The 17,152-nt window shown below is 43.1% G+C and overlaps 1 protein-coding gene across 1 annotated transcript in view; it reads left to right on the plus strand.

Moving 5' to 3' along the window:
• Positions 1-17,152, plus strand: part of MUC13 (mucin 13, cell surface associated) — a 32,726-nt gene that overhangs the window by 15,025 nt on the left and 549 nt on the right. The window contains exons 2-9 of the mRNA XM_063108872.1: positions 1,090-1,209; positions 2,456-2,562; positions 6,034-6,089; positions 8,699-8,865; positions 11,904-12,023; positions 12,398-12,521; positions 13,156-13,193; positions 15,166-15,250. Of these exons, the coding sequence (XP_062964942.1) occupies positions 1,090-1,209; positions 2,456-2,562; positions 6,034-6,089; positions 8,699-8,865; positions 11,904-12,023; positions 12,398-12,521; positions 13,156-13,193; positions 15,166-15,250 (817 nt within the window). The remainder of the gene's footprint in view (positions 1-1,089; positions 1,210-2,455; positions 2,563-6,033; positions 6,090-8,698; positions 8,866-11,903; positions 12,024-12,397; positions 12,522-13,155; positions 13,194-15,165; positions 15,251-17,152) is intronic.

The following is a 17,152-nucleotide window of genomic DNA, read 5'->3' on the forward strand; positions in this document are numbered from 1 at the left end:
CCCTCTTATCCTAACCCCCTAGGACCCGGACTCCTAATTTCCTTCCCAGTGGTCAGTTTGTGTCTCCCTCCAGAGACAATCTATGCAAATACAAGCATACGTGTTTGGATGTATTCTTCCCACCTTTTTTTAATAAAAAAGGAGAATGTATTGTACCTTATATATAAACTATACATAAGTGCATTGTACCTTATATATAGCTTTTTAAAAAATCAACAATTTCTACCCATAGATTCGAAAGACTTTCAAGACAGCTCTGAAGGTTGTTAAACACTTAAGCTATTCTGAAACCAAAGCTCAGAATCATTTCATTTGACAGAGATAAGAAAACGGTCAGCCAAGATCACCATTTGGCCACTGACCTATCTTCCCTCCTCAGATCCCATCGGTTCTCCAGAGAGAGGAGAGGCACTGCACCCTGCCTGGCCTGAGTCTTGGCCAGTGGTGTGGAAGCCATTGCAATATCATTCTCACCATTTGTTCAAGTTTTCCACTCAGAAAGCCCAGGGCTGGAGTGTCTCCTCAGGGCCTCCTCTGAGAATTTTCACTGGGTGAATCCACATTCTCTCCTTTACTATCCTTTTTCTTTCTTCATGGATCTGTATGCCATGGATGCTTACCAGAATATGACATCTAGTTTCTTTTTGGAGCTTCTTGTCTGTCCCTCTCTGTAACACAATTATTTATACCTTCCTACAAAACATGACGCTTTTTCTAAAATGGTTTGGGAAGCCGTACCTAGTGTTTAGGGGCCCAGGCATCAAGGTTCTGAAGGATCCTTGAGGTTTGAAAATTCCTGATTCCTTGGAATTAGAATACTGCAATCTCTTTCTCGGAGCAGGCCCTTGTCCACCTGTCTTTGACCTTTACTGTTGACAAGCTCTTGGCGCCAGAATTTCAGCAACAGACTCCTTAGACACATAAAAAAGAAGGTATTTGTTTCTAGCTCTTCCTTGGGTGTGCTGTGGAGTAACACAACCAAGGACTGGAAAGTGCCCAGGAAGGAGGCATGAGGATTAAAATCTATGTTTCCAGGTGTTATTTGTTGTCATTTCTGTGAATTTTTAATCTCTTTGTATTCCATCTAAGGTCCCAGCAATATCTGCCAACGTTATCCCTGTGGAGGTAATTCTGCATGCATTCTGCTGCATGACAAATATTTCTGCCTGTGTTCACAAGGATACTACTACAATATCACATGTATGATAGGTGAGTCGCAGTGATAACCACAGCAGAGCTCTGTATCTCATACCTAGAGTGGAATAGAAAACTTAAAATGATGGCAGAAAGAGATTCCAGACAACTAGAGCTTAAGAAATTTGGCTGCCACAAAGGCCAGAAAGTAGAAAAAGGCTCCTGCCTTTGTCCCAGTGAAACCTGGTAGGAGAGGATGTGGACCAAGTCAGATTTGTCCTGAGGTGATGAAGGTCTGGGCTGTAGGCATCCCTTCACTCCACCTGTTCAAGGGAATGGTGCTATGGGGACAAAATGAGCATAACAGGTGCCAAAACCCTGAAAAACAAGAAAGACTACACTAAGACAAAGTATTTGTTTACAAAGTGCTGTTACATGGGGACACTGAGGCAGAATAAGGTGATGTGCCTGAGACCACACAGTCAGACAGGCCTGAGAATGTGGTCAGTTCTCTGTCACAGGATTTGCCTGCTCCCTAACAGCAAACCCTACTTTTAGAGACATAAGAGCCTCTCAGCTCTAGAAATGGACTTTAGGAGCAAATCAATGCATCCCTGGCATGATGCTTTTTTGGTTAGATCACCTGGGTGCTATGAAGGTCCAAGGCCTGACTGTCTGAGTTATATGTTTTTTACTGTTTTGCAAATGAGAACTATCCCCACTTGCCAGATCAGACCAATCGTATAGAAAACAAATACATTGTATTGCCCACAGGGGTTAGGGATATACAAAAAGCCAAAAATGTTCATATTTTTAGCACTAATAATCTAATTTCTGGGAATTTAAGTAAACGATCTCAAATACAGAAAAAAAGCTTATGCATGAAGGTGTTTATTGTAACATTTTTTTTTTCTTAAATAATTAAAAGTGCTAAACCCAAGAGCAGAAAACGATTACATCACTGAGAGGGACATATTCTTCATAAACTATTATGCATCCTTCAGAAATGATAGTTATGAAGATTAGGCAGTGATTTGGAAAAATTCTTATGTAATAATAAGTAAGAAAAGGCACATGATATAAACTTGGAATTAAAACAATGTAGACTGTGAATGGAAGGAAAGAAGTGAGAGAAATATACCAAAATGAAAATGTTTGGCTAGATTGGGTGAGATTATGATTAACATTTTTTATATTTCCAGGCTTCCTATAGAGTTATCATATAATGTGGAGACTTTTAAAAAATAATCTATTTTTTCAACAAAATGGAAATGACTCTCTTTACATTAAATAGTTCAGAAAGATTCTGTTTGCCTTTCAGGAAAGATATTCCCTGGAGAAATTAGTGTAATAGGACTAGAAACATCTGACTTGGATAATGAAAATTCTAAGGCCTATCAAGAATTACATAATGCAATTACTGAATTTGTAAGTATTTTCTAACTTTCCTTTCTGTGTAAGTATTCTTTGTTCTAACGCTGAGTTGCAGAGTGTAGGACTGGTCTTCTGGTGGTACGTGCTGGTGCAGTTGTACCAGCTGTTCAGACAGTGAAATGCACCTTACTGTTGGTAAACAGCAGCTACCCCGACCCCCTCAAGGCACTGCTTCCCTGATGCCCAAGTCCCTCCACTGGGACCCTCGGACCTGCCCTTGGTCTTACACCTAGAGGCATAGAACCTGGCATGACAAAGGGCCTTTGGAACCTTGCTCCATCCATGCCCTGCCCATTGTTATATAAGCTAATAATAATTTTAAATAGACAGATAAATATAATGATGTTATAAAAGGAATGATTTTCACAGAGTGGAAGAGAAAAAAATTTAAAGATGTTTTTTCTTTTTTACGTTCAAATTTGTGTGCATTTCCATACTGGTCTGGCTTTTTTTAATGTCTAGGAGAACTACATCTGAATTAACATTTTTTACCTTTTTTTTTTGCCATTGTCAAAAATGTTGAAATGCCTAATAATTTCATTTCACATGGATTGCTGAGGGCAAGTGTGTCAGCCTGAGAGCGATGGATGGCTTCGTTCTGGAATCACAGATGCCAGGCCTGGAAGCACTCTCAGAGAGCATCCTGCCAGTGTTTCTCAAAGTTTAGTTTTAAAGGAAAAAATATTAACCTTAAATATGTCTTAGAACTCTAGGTGGAGAAACACTTAAAAACTAAAGTCTACAGTGTCTTTCAATTCGGAATTCTATGGCTACAAAAGAGTTTTGTTGGTAGAACCAGTAAAATGTAATAAAAAAATGATAGAAATGATTTTATACATTGCAGAGAGCCGGTGCTCCTGACTGCACAGCCGGTACCTGGAGATGCTAGGGTAAAGCCTGTGGCTGTGGATCACAGGGCTTGCTCTCACCCCCTTGCCGTGTCACTTCTGCATGAGGGCCCAGCTGGCAATGACTTGTCCTCTTGTCTTGGATCTGCATCCAAATTCGCCAGCTTGAATGATATTCAGCACATTGAAGTCAGCAACACCAACATGTTCCTACTTCCAGAGACCTCCTGAATTGCCTAGTATGGCTTTCCTCAGCACTGGTCACTGTGGCCGCTACATTCCCCAAACTTGGCTTTGGGTATGAGTGTCATGAAAGATCCCTCCAGTTACAGACCTTATGCCCTGATCTTCAGAGATCAGTTTAGAAATCTAATCTCAGTCAAGGCTTGATGTTTCTGGGGGAACCAGTGAAGGGATGGAGCCTTCTTATAGTTTCTGAGAGATTTTTAATCCAAAAGGGATATGCCAAAATTCCCTTGCAACCCCTGGTATAGAGTTAGGAAAATAGAGACAACTTACTTTCTTCAAGGTCCTCCTAGCGGATTTTGTGAGGCAGTCCCAGCTCAGGCCCTGAGAATTCTCCTAGGGTCCATTTTCTACCCAGATGGATCCAAATGGACAGTCCATCTAGGGATTTGGAGTTTGTCTGTTGGATGCTGTGCTTAGCATTTTATGTGTAATATTTCTGATTCTCAAAACAGCCCTATGGGAGAGAGCGTACTACTGTGCCCATTTTACAGATGAGGCAATTGAGGATCAGGAAAGTTAAGTAACTGACTGAAGGTCACCCAGCTGATGAGTGAGGAGGTTGGGATTTGAACCCCGACCTGCCTGACCACAGAGCTGTTTCTCTTTCTCCTCACTGCTGGCTCTGTTGTGCAAGGAGGCTGGGCAGGCCCATATGGATAGTTCCTGCCTTCTTGTCCAACCTCGCAGCCCTTCAGATTGAGAGATGTACACTCAACATCCTCAAGGGTGACCTGGGAGCAAACAAGAAAAGGAAACACTTTCTCCTACGCTAGATGCTCATTTCTCAACCTCTTCTTTGGGATTAAGAAAACTGTATGGGCAGTGGTCATGAGAGGAGCTGGAAGGGACCTTTGAGGTCATCTAGCAAATTTTTTCCTAAGCGGAATTCCTGGATCCTAATGGTTTACAGAAATACCAGCTATTGCTAATATTTAAAAGATTATAAAGGAATCTGGACATATCCTAGAAATGAAGCTAACCAGACTAACTAGAGCATCAGATTTATTCAAACTTGACTAGAATTAAAGAGACATTTCTCTTTAAATTTAATATTTTTTTAATGCTACTGGTTGCTACACACAATCTTTTAAAATGTGGGGTCCCCGTGGGGAGAAAAATAATAAAAAGCTATGGATGACGAAAGAGTTGCACCAATCCAGTTCAACACCTATCTAATAAGTAAGAGTGGAGACTCATGCCCAAAGAAAGGAAAACACCTGTCCAAAGTAGTGATTATATTTTTCACATTTAATCCATCCAGTCATCATTGAACCAGTATTTGTTGAGTATTTCCTGGGGACTTCCCTGTGCTAAGTGGTGTGGGGTGGGGATAGGGATGAGATGAGTGGGAAGGGGGGATGTCATAAGAAAGAGAAACCCCTGTTCTTCGTATCAAAGAACTTAGGTTCTAATTGAGACCCCAACCCGCCTCCACCTCCTCCCTGCCAGAGGTCCCACCTCCACATAAGGATCTAGAGGTGTCTTTGTTCTTAGAACACAACCCAAGCCTGGTAAGATCTGCCTGTGATGGAGAGCCTTACAGCTCACGAAGCCATGAGTCATATATTTCATCTCATTTTGTACACATTATAGCCACAAGTGGAGAGAATTACTGCTATCTCAAGTTTTCCAGTGAGAAAAGCGAGGTTCAGAGATGTTCCACTACGCAAAAGCTAATGGAGAAATGTGACTGTAGGTGTCCTTCCTAATAAAGTCTGCTCCCTTTGGAACCATAGCGCCTCTTTAGCATCAGTGTGCGCTGTTCCTTCTTACATGCCCTGTCCTGGCACTACCTATTGAAATGCTTTACGGCCCATCTCCTTTATGAAACCCTCTCTGGTTTTCTGCAACTGGAAGGTAGTTTCTTTGAACTTCCATGGTAGCTCATGTCTCTCTATGGCACTTACTTCTCACAAGTTCATGGTGTGGCCCCCCCACCTGCCACTTGCTCACAGGGCTGGGTCTGCCCACCTTTGTAATCTCTAAGTTCCCCAGCATAATGCCTTGGTAGGGTAGGCAATGAAATAAATGTTCTTTGGGTAAACTGATAATTGCGTGAAGCACACGTATAGATAAAACTAATGAATATGCAAAATTTAAGGCAAAGGTAAATTAATTACCTTAGTTTTAAGAGTATAGTAATTGATTTGGCTGAGTGTTATAGATTTCCATATTTTTCCTGGATAACTCTGACTTAGACTCAGCAAAGATTACTGAAAGGTGTTAGAGTGCATGTCAAGAATAAATAATTTGTTGTGATGAACTATTTGTATTTATAAACATAAGTTTAGAAATTTATGTTAAAACCTAGAGTGTCACTTTTAAAATTTACTTTTTCAACTTGTTATTAAATCTGTTCTCCTCACAGTTTGAATATGCACTTAGAGAATATGATTATGGACAGACTGTAATCCTTAAAGTGAGGTAAGTTGGCTATGGACCAGTAGGGTACTTGGAAGTGAGGTGTGTGTTTGCCTAACTTCTGGTCTTCTCTTGAGTTCCCCATGTGACACTAAGGCCCTCTTGTGGCAAGTCAAAAGTCAAGAAGAAGTGACCCGTCAGCACTGCAGAGGGGACTGTATGCCCTGCCTGCCTCTGATGTCACCCTCTCTGGCCTGCATGGCAGGGCCTGGCCTGGGGAAGGCAAGCTGCTGCCTCTGAGTGGCTGCCCAGCAGCTTGTACCCGTGGTCCTGGGCATCATCTGGGTCAGCGTATTTGTTTTGATTCTTTGGCTTCAGATCTCACCTAGGCAACCCTGGAATTGCGTTCCAGGGGGTCAGGGGGAGAAGGAATGGCTCACAGTCATCTCTTCCCTCGTGTGGGGGAGGGAGGTGGACAAGAACATCCAGATCACACACCCAGCTCCTGAAGGGCCAGTGGTGGGAATAGTGCAGCAAGAACAAGCATTTATTGAGTACTTCAATGTGCAATGACAAGTGCCGAGTGTTGGACATAAAGAGTAGAAGATTCTCAAAAAGTTAGCAATTTCATCTCAGCCTTCCCTGAAGCTTATTACTGCACAAGGACTCAGGCTGAGGAAAGAATGTTCTAAGAGGAGTGCAGCTATGTAGAAACAGCAGCCCTGATATAGAATTTATGTTTTACCGTTGTATTTATCCTTATAAGCTACGTCAAATCCTTTGTGGAACAAGATAAAGTACATGCATGGTAAAACTTTCAGAGAAGGCTCCTAGAGGTGGTGAGTTGTGAGCTTGGTCTTGAATGAGGGGTGAGTCTGATTGGCAGGTGGGAGGCATGGCATGTGCAGGTCAGGGGCGGGGACCACACGCAGGGGCTCTGCAGCTGGAGGTATACAAAGGACAGCTGCTGGAGGGCTATGAATTATCTCTGGGGTTAGGTTTGGTTTGGTGGACAACAGCCAGTTCACACATAGGGGACGACTGGATAAAATAGCAATGGTGAGGTGCAGTGGAGTCACCCCGAATCCTGGCCTTGGCCCTTCTTGCTGCGTGGCAGGGCAGGGTTCTAACCTCTCTGAACCTTTGTCATCTCATCTGTAGACGTGGGGTAATCTGCTCAACTCCCCTGTAGCCTTGTGATGGGTAAATGAGAGAACATTTGGAAGGTTCCCATGCGCGCTCTAAAGCTGCCTGCTGGGGCTGAGCCCGTGGCGCACTCGGGAGAGTGCGGCGCTGGGAGCGCAGCGACGCTCCCGCCGCGGGTTCGGATCCTATATAGGAATGGCCGGTGTGCTCACTGGCTGAGTACCGGTCACGAAAAAGACAAAAAAAAAAAAAAAATAATAATAATAATAATAATAAAGCTGCCTGCTGACTCCCGGGCCCCTTCTGGGTGTGACCAGGCTGTGTGCCGTTGGTCTCTGCTCTCTCCGCACACAGGGAGGAACATACACCCCTCTCTCCCTCTCAAAGCAGGAGTCTGAGATTTAACAGCTCAGCAGGAGGCCTACTCTTGCTGTCCTTCAGAAAGGAACAATTTACTATTTCTCATGTTACTTGTTCTACTTCAGCTTAGCTCCAGGCTCCTAGATCCTAAATGATTATCCACAATTTTCCCAAAATGAGATAACATTTGGAAGATTCCCAGCCTGGCACATAATCTATTTCAGTGCCAGTCTGTTTCCTTTTCAGAATACGGTTCCTGCATTATTATGGAAAGTTGGTCCCACACGGTCATTTGGGAAGGTCCCCAAAACTGTGGCACTCCTTTTATTCTTAAGGAATTACTAAAAGGGAGCCCAGAGTGTTTGGAGTCAAACCTCTGGGTCACGGAGGGGAACTACATCCCCCAGCTCAGGGGCCATTGTAGGGCGAATGGCCCTGGGTCACCTAGGAAGGCAGTTCTTAGGCTCCAGCCCAATGCTATCTTTCTCTGAATACCCAAGCTCTCTTCCTACTGTACAAATGCTGGGATTAGAAGGATCTTCAGAATTTCTCTCTCCCAAACCTCTCTTTGGAGAGAGGAAGAAACTCAGGCTCTGAGAAGCTATGACTGGTCTTGGGGCACAAAAGATACTTACTGGCAAGCTTGAGTCTAGACCTTTTAACTCCATGCCTAGTGCTCTAGTGCTTGTTGACGCTAAGTGGCTGCATTGTTTCCTTTCGCAGGTGTAACATCTTGCCTCCTGAATAAAAGAAGGGATGCCCCTGTGTCCCTTTCAAATCACCAGTTTGAGATTTAACAGCTCAGCAGGAGACCTATTTTATTTCAGATGTTGCTTGTTCTACTTCTGGTTAGCTTCAGGCTCCTAGATCCTAAAAATGTTTATCCACAATTTACCCAAAAGTGATTATCCAGAATCTTCCTAAATGCCCTCCAACAGGACATTGTTTTCACCAGAGGTTTCCTCTGAATGCACGTTGAATAGAGATTTCTGGGCCTCTAAATTGCCATCTTTTTGCAGCCCCTGGCCTTCATATGTGGACCCCAATTGTGAAGACTTGACAGTGGATTGTGACAAGGGCTGGGAGATTCAGGAATCTGGGAGGTTAGAAGACTTGTTTTTTGAGGCTTCAGTTCAATTCATTAAGCGAATTCATTTTGTTTTTAGCACATCTTCATCAGCGAGATCTGAAGTGCGTGCTGGTGACGTTGTCACTGTATCAGTAGTAAACATTCTTGCACAAAGTACGAGCGCAAATGAGATGACTGTGTCTGACGCAATTAATGAAGCAATTAAAAATGTCTCAAGTAATATTACATCACTTACATATACTAGTAAGTATTAAATAATTTCATCAAAGTTTACCTAAACACTTGCCTGCCTTTTCGTAAGCCTTTCCATTATCTGTGAAAAGGGACAAGAACTACATAATTGAATCGACAGATGTCTCCAAATTTCATTTTAACCAGTCCATTCTTCCTCCCTTTCCACTCTCACTTGCCTTGTACTCCTTTCCAGCCATCTCCCAAGTCATCAAACTGGCCAGTTTATTACTGTTTTGGGAAGTGTGAATGTCCAGACAATTCATCTCTGGACAGGGAAAGATGAAGAAAGGAGAATTAAGAGGGATTTACACCAAGTTATAGCTTTCCAGATAATTATAGATATTTTTACCCATACTGTTTCTCCCTTTAGGCTGACATGCAAGCCCAAAGTGTAGTTGTAACAATCTGTGTTTGCTGTGTTACAAACCACCCCAAAACTTAGTGTCCTAAAACAATCACCATTTATTTATTGCAACTCCAAAATTCTGTGGGCCACAATTTGGTCCAGGCTCAACTGAACAGTTCTGCTGATCTAGGCCAAGCTTGACTGTCCTCTGCTGGGCTCACTCAAGCATCTGCCATTAGCTGCTGGGTTGGCTGGGGGCTGCCTGGTCTATGACGGCTCAGCTGGATGGCTTTTCTCTGCTCCATGTGGTCTCTCATCCTCCAGCAGCTAGTCTAAAAGGTTTCAAGAGCAAGAGGTAAGATTCAATGCACAAGTGTTTCTCAAGACTGCTTATATCACATTTACAACTGTCCTAGTGGCTAAAGCAATTCACACGAGCAAGCGCAGTGTGGAAGGGCATGGGTCCAGGAAGGCATAAAAGAATTAATGCCATTACTGCAGTCAACCCACCACAGCAGTCATCAGAAGTTCCTGGCCTTGGTGGTTACCTCTTAGGACCAGCCCTGATGGATGTGTTATGCAACTGGTTCTCATTTCTGATTGCCAAATGCAAAGGCCTCTGTTGAGCCACAATTTATTTGACTTTTCTGTAGCATTTGGCATTGGTGTCCTTCCCTTCTTGAAATCCCTTTCTCCCTGGGCCTCCACCCACCATTTTCCCAATCCCCCTCGTGCCTGTCTCATCCTTCCTTTTGCTCTTTCTAAGTCTCCTTCCTTAGTCTCTTACATTTTTTCTTTTTAATGATTGTATACTCCCTGGCCTAGTTTGTGAAACTTATTTCTCTTGTTGAAAACAAATTCTGCTCATTTATAGTTTTCCAGCACCTTTTTCTTTCTTCAGGATTTTACAAAGAGTCTCACTGATATCTCAGGACCTGGACTGCAGATGCCCTGGGATAAAATGTGTTAAATTCTATCAGAAAATATGGAGGCTCCTGTGTGCTGCACCTCCTCCTTGGGCTTCGATTGCCTTTTAACAACATTCATTCAGCTCTTTTCCATCAAAGTGTGATTTCCCGGCAGAAGAGACTGGAGAAAAATTGTTGTGGCATCATTCTGTTGTTCTCACGTCACCTGTCATCACCTTCACGCCAATCAGGCCTGGTCTTTCCGTGGGTGCATCAGAGCATGGAAGACACACACTCACACACCCCTCCATTCATTTGCTCATTTTTCATTGTGACCCTTTTGTTCTCTGTTGTCGGTTTGTTGTTATTTTGGATTTTGTTTGTGGCAAGTCTGAGCTTATCTGGGGCTCTAGACTCTCTCTGATGCATTTTATTTTATTTTATTTTATTTTTTATTTTTATTTCTTTTAAAAGATGACCGGCAAGGAGATCTTAACCCTTGACTTGGTGTTGTCAGCACCACGCTCACCCAGTGAGCCAACCGGCCATCCCTATATGGGATCTGAACCCGTGGCCTTGGTGTTATTAGCACCACACTCTCCCGAGTGAGCCATGGGCCGGTCCTCTCTGATGCATTTTAAACATTCCATTTTTGGTTATGGGAACTTCTTTCCATATTTTATTTATTCCTCTCATTTGAAAGCTTCCTGTGCAAATGACACCAGTTTTTATATTACTCCTATCTTTTCTTACGACTCATTTTTGCAGCTGCACAGTTAGAATTACATTTTCAAAAATTCTCACCTTCTTGAATTATTGTCATCTTCCAGAGTCTCATGTCATGAAATTACGCCTTTTCCTTCCTGAACAGTTTAGTATTTATTCTCTCAAAGTCTTTAGTCTGCATCTGTCCATGCCCTATACTCCTCTCTCTGGCTATCACTTGGTCCTTGTCTCCTGTGGGCCCTATCACTTCTACTGCCAGTCAATCTCTCTTTCCGACCATAATTTGGTCCAGAGTAGCAATTGATGTAGTCAAAATGTCTGTCCCCTGGACCTTATCACACACCTTGCTTTTGCTAGATGAGACTTACAGCAAGTATGAGGAAGTTGAGGGTCCCTACCAGCATGGGCAATGACCAGTCAGAGTGGTTGCCAGCTGAACCCAACTAGTGCATTCTTCAAGATAAAGTTGGGATTCCTGTGCAAGTCTCTCATTTTGACTATCCTTAGTAATTGCCTTGGCTACAAGATTTGACTGTTCAAATCTTCCCTATCTTTTTAGTCTCAGCTCAATTCGCACCTCCTCCACCAGTCAGCTTTACCTACTTGAGCCACTGAATTCCCATTGTATTTAAAGTCTAGACCACAGGGCCGAGCCCGTGGCGCACTTGGTAAAGTCTAGACCACAAAGCCTAAAAGGGCTGAACCGTGAGTTGTTTGGTATAACGTTCTATGGGTTCAAAGATGTAACGTTACAAATATGGGTACCAAAAGGGATAATGGCTACTGTGTCCCTTGTGGAACCTAGCACAGAGCTAGGTGCAAAAGAGATTTTAAACTTGAACATAATTGCACTGCACTGGATTGAATTAACTTGAGGTAAATAATACAAGGAAATAGTCATTGAAGAGAGGACTGTGGAGCTGGATTTCAGAATCCCAGATTTTTGTTTGTTAAATCTCAAAACTTATTAAAAGACAAAGTACAACAACAATGGAGTAAAGTGCTTTCAAAAGTAGTTATCCATATTGTCTTACTGAATATATTTTAAAATTATTTGTGCCTCTCAGTGACTAGTCGGTGTGATTATTATGGTTGTGAAGACGATGGAGATAACTGTGACAATGGCCTAGGATGTACCTGCCAGACTGGGCTGGAAAGACCTAACCCACAGATCGCTTTATGTGTCGGTGAGTGTTCCACCTGCTAACAAATATTCTTCACAACTCCTACTTTCTCTCCTTTTGCATTTGCTAAATGACAAATGTTACTGCTTGAATTCCCACATGCATTCAGAGTCTGAGTGAAGTGAACTTTGGCTTTAGACATATTGACCAGGACTGGGACCTTGGCTAGGAGCTGGTGAGGTGCCCATGTGCAGCTTCACTTCAGGTGGTGGGGGTAGGGTGTGTGTGGGGGGGTGGGAGGGTGTCATGTGTGGAGCCAGTGAGCACCCTGTTTTATCCTAGAAAAAGGCAATATGAAAAAATTGTATTATGTCACATGTCATTTGGGGGTTGAAGAGGTTGTTTCTGAAAATTACCCAGAAATCACTGTTTTGAAGCTTCCAGTGTAACGTGTCCCGACACCTGCAATGGAGATCACAAACAATGCTTACTGCAGGACGGTGAGCCAGAGTGCATGTGCCAACCAGGCTACTGGAATGATACTAATGGGACCTGTCAAGAGTAAGAGAAATCACTCCTTTTTACCTTGCCATAGCTGGAGCTCAGCAGAAAGGATGGAGCTGGCAATGGACATATGGGTTGGGGGTCAGATGTTGGTAAGCTGGCATAGGCTGCTGGGTATAGAGCATGGTCATCACCATCATCACCATCAGGAGGTTTTGAGCATCCTCTATGTGCCAGGAACACAATAGGTAGTGCCTCTTGCACAGCAACACTGTCAGGAATGTTAGTTCCCCACTGTCAGGTGAGAAAATGGAAGCTGAATGTAAATAACATGCTCCAGCTCACTGGACAGCAAATAAGAGGCAGAGGCATATGGTGTCCCAGCCTGGGAGGCCCTGCGACACTCCATGCCTCTCGGGTTAGCCTCACCTGGATTGCTGGATCCTCCTGGAGCTCAGAGGATGGAGTGTTCTGTTTGCAGCATGAGACCACATAGGATTGCATAGCTCTCAACCTTTCAGAGCCCCGTGGAAGGTGCCCCCGTGGAAGAATGGGAGCGTAAGGAAGACGTGAGAAAGAGAAGGAGGAGCAAGGGAAAATGGAAGGAAGAGGAGGGTGGAAAGGAAGAACCCTGACATGCTCCCCCCAGGGGGCTCTTTAACACGGTTTCGTATTGCTCCCTGTATTTCAGGTGTGCATTTGGCTACAGCGGAGTCAACTGTAAAGACCGTGAGTATCAAAGTCTTGCTATTATAAGCAAGTTATTAAACATTTGAGAAATAAAGTGACCACATTTAAAATCCTGTCCAGTCTCCCAAAGTCTCTGGCTTCCTCCACACAGGGAGACAAACTTAGCTTGCAGTTGGTCTTCTGGGTCAGGCCATCCCATGCCCACGCTTAGGTTACAGGCAGCAGCACCTCTGCCACAGAAAACAATAGAAGGCAGCCCGAGGGGTGGGCTGGTGCCTCTGCACTTGCTCCAGACCAGAGAAGGGCGTCCTGGCATTATACTGATTTCCTATATTAGCTTAAACATGCATTTTCTGCTACTAGAAAGGATAAAAGGCCAGTACATTCCAAAAATTTTGGTGGGTGTGGAACAGCAGACCTAGAAACCAGACACATAAATACTTAAATCTTTTTGCCTCAGAGCTATGTACTGGTTTGGGATGTGTTGTTGCAAATTCAATTGCTTGGTTCCCTCCTATGTCCCACCCACACTAGATTGGGACAATACTAACCTTAAATTTTAAATTATTTTATATTTTAAAATTTGCATAATGAACCAAAGATCAATGATCCAAGATAAAGGAAATATGTGTCTGCCTTCCCGCCAGCCATGAAGATAGTAATGAGAGATGCTCTCAATTTCTGTTGTATTTTGTTGTAAAGAAGGATTTGCTAAATCATTTTTTCCTTCTGGGCTTTCTGCACCTATAAAATGGGAGGTTTGGACCACATTACCTTCAAGGTCTTTCCCAGACTTAATGATCTATGGCCCAATGAATCCAGATTGGAGGTGGTTGTTTGTGACAGTCATGTAGCAGGAAAAGACAAAGAGGCCCAGAGCAGTGCTGTCTGATAGAAATATAATGTGGGCTACATGTTTCCTCTTACATTCTAAAATTTTTAAATAAATTTTTAAAACTAAAAAGAAATAGGTGATTTTGATTTTAATACCATTTTATTTGACCTAATATGTCTAAAATATCACTTCAACATGTAATCAGTATAAGAATTATTAACGAACTATACGTCACCATTTTTAATACTGTTTGGAATCCAGTGTGTGTTACACTTGCAGGTCATCTCGTAGCCACATTTCAAGTGTCAACAGTGCTAGACAGAGGAGGAGAATGGGTGGTAACGAACCTCCATTACCTGGCTCCTCTGTGAGTGCCAAATTTACCTCTGGCCTAGTTCCCCTAGCTTATCAGTGAGGTGAGGTGTGGAGAGCAGGCAAAGGCAACAGAGGTGAGGAGGGAGGTGTGGACCTCGGCTGAGATCCCACTCCCCGCAAAGCCCGGGAAGACTCTGCTGCCATCAGCCTCCTTCGAATTTATTGTCTTTTATCTGGCAAGACTGTGTCTTTGATTGAGTTATGAAGACACAGTTTGGGGGGTATATTAGTCCATTTCTGTTGCTTATAGCAAAAAAAACAGAACTGGGTAATTTGTAAGAAGATGAAATTTATTTCTTACAGTTTCCGAGGCTGGAAGGTCCAGAGTCCAGGGAACACTTATGGTGAGGGCCTTCTTTGGTGGTGGCTTTATAGCAATGCAGGGGTCTCACATGGTAGAAAACGGTGGAGCAGAGGAAGACAAAACTCTCATGTGCTCTTCTTTTAAAGCCCTCAGAACCAAGCCCCTGACCACCATTTTTAATCCATTCACTAGGGCATGGTCACTACAATCTAATCACCTATTCGAGGGCCCACCTTTCAATGACCATAGTAGGATTTCCCACCCTCAGTAGTGACAGTGAGGATTTAAGCTTCAGCGAGTTTGGGCGAGCATCCAGTCTACAGCAGGAGGTACTAAATGAAATGAGCCACCTAGCCAAACTGGCCTTGGAGGGGTCAGGGACCAGAGCCCGATCATCCTCACAGCTAGGAGTTGCTCGGAACACATGGACCTGTGCAGTAGACAGCTGGGGGCCAGCTTAGTGGAGGCTGTTCCTACTCTTTTCTTTTCCCTTTCAGAATTTCAGCTGATCCTCACTATCGTGGGCACCATTGCTAGCGTCCTCATTCTCAGCATGGCAATTGCATTGATCTTCTCAGCAAGGTATGGGATGGAAGTGCCCCTTTCCTGGGGCACAGTGCCACTGGCATGACACTCTAGTTCCCAAACACACGTATACACCTATTCACTCCTGGACAAGAGCAGGGAAATAAGAGGAAGCCTCTCTAATACCAGTTAATTTTCTTCTGATTATATAAGCTATACATGATCATGGAAGAATATCTAGAAAATAGAGAAGTACGTAAAGGATGAGGATAAAAAACCATGCACAAAACCCACCACCCTGAAGCAATTAACAGTTTGGCATATATCCTTCCAGATATTTTTCTATCTGTTTAAGTGATATCATATACATAATTTTCTATCTTTTGTGTTTTTAACATTTTTTTGAGATTTATTTTTGTTTAACACCATAATATGACATAGCAACCATTTTCTTATGTCATTAAATACTCTTTGTTAATAGAATTTAACTCCATTGATGTTGTGAAATATAATTTTCATCAGGTCCTTCCCCTGTCCAGGCCTCTGCTGCACATGGTCACTTCACATCAACTTCAACTGAGCGCCCCTGTGTTTTTTAAAAAAATAGGAACTTTATCTCTGAGGATGACTATTCCTCAGCTTGGTGTCTTTTTCTTTTTCTTTTTCTTTCTTTTAGCAGCTGGCTGGTGTGGGAATCATGAACCCTTGACCTTTGTGTTACAAGGTGGCACTCTAAACAATTGGGCTAAGTGGCCAATCCCTCAGCTCGGTGGCTTAAATTCTCTTCTCTTAAGGGAGGAAGAGTAGGGTCCATTCAATTTATTCAAAAATATTTAGATATGCTAAAGTTTCCTCCATTAACAGAAAGGAGAATGCTATTATCTCTTTTCCACTCTAAATGTGCCAAGTGGGGATCTACTTTGATAAAAACAAACTACTTTTTTTCTAACATTTAGCTCATATCTGATGTTTTGGCAAAATAGGTGTTTTTCCACTATGATGTAAGAGGATAAACAGATTTTAGGTTCCTAACATGTTTTATTTCTTCTTTTTTTTCTTTTATTTCATTTTGATATTTACTCTTCCCAGAGACTTAATTATAAGGAGGCAACGCTAGGAACTGGAAACGTGAGCACCCACATCGTCTCTGACTTTCCCTTCTCCAGGAAGAGAGCCAGAACATTCCTGATTCTGGAGCAAGGCTGTCTCCTCTTTTCTTGGGAGGCCTGGCTGACTGCCCTGTCTTCTGGGTCCTCAGGAGTTTTCTAGAACCTTGTGACCCTGTGACAGCATGCATCTTAGTTCCTCTGTTCTGCTGCAGACACAGCTTTGCTCTTAGCACAGTTACAGATTCATGATTCTTGAGAACACACCAAGAATTATCATTTTCTTGCCCCTTTCAAAAGGAAGGGAAACCTCTCCTCAGCCAGTTTAGACAAGAGTATTCAAGACCGTTATCAAAGGGCAGGAACTCTGTTGTGGGTTAGGCTGGCCATCAGAGTCACAGGGCGAGTGACAATCCCAGTGTGACTGAGGCAGGGGTGACTGGGAGTGTTCCTGTGTGCCTCATAGACATGCTGGTCCCTCTCCCCACTCCCACAGTCCAGGGCAATGCAGGATCGGGACCAGGACCATGGCCTGTGGGCCAGGAAGGAAGGAAGGGTCTCCCTTACCTGCAAGCACTTCCACTTGGTTTTGAATACTTACTCTTGAGATCCTTGAGGGGCACAGTAGAGTTTCCCAGAAACTCTATTTCTCCTTTCAAGACCTTTGTACCTTGAACTCACTTTACTCGCTGAGGTGCTTCTAGATATGCTGACTTTGCTTGAATGAAAAATTGTATCGCAAATAATCTTTTCTCTTTGACTTCTATTATTATTTACAGAAGTAATTCAAAAGCACACTTAAGAATATTAACATTATTAGCAAAATCTGAGTGAGGCCAGTGGAATTAGATGG

Source organism: Cynocephalus volans, chromosome 1 (genome assembly GCF_027409185.1).
Source record: "Cynocephalus volans isolate mCynVol1 chromosome 1, mCynVol1.pri, whole genome shotgun sequence".
NCBI lineage: Eukaryota > Metazoa > Chordata > Mammalia > Dermoptera > Cynocephalidae > Cynocephalus > Cynocephalus volans.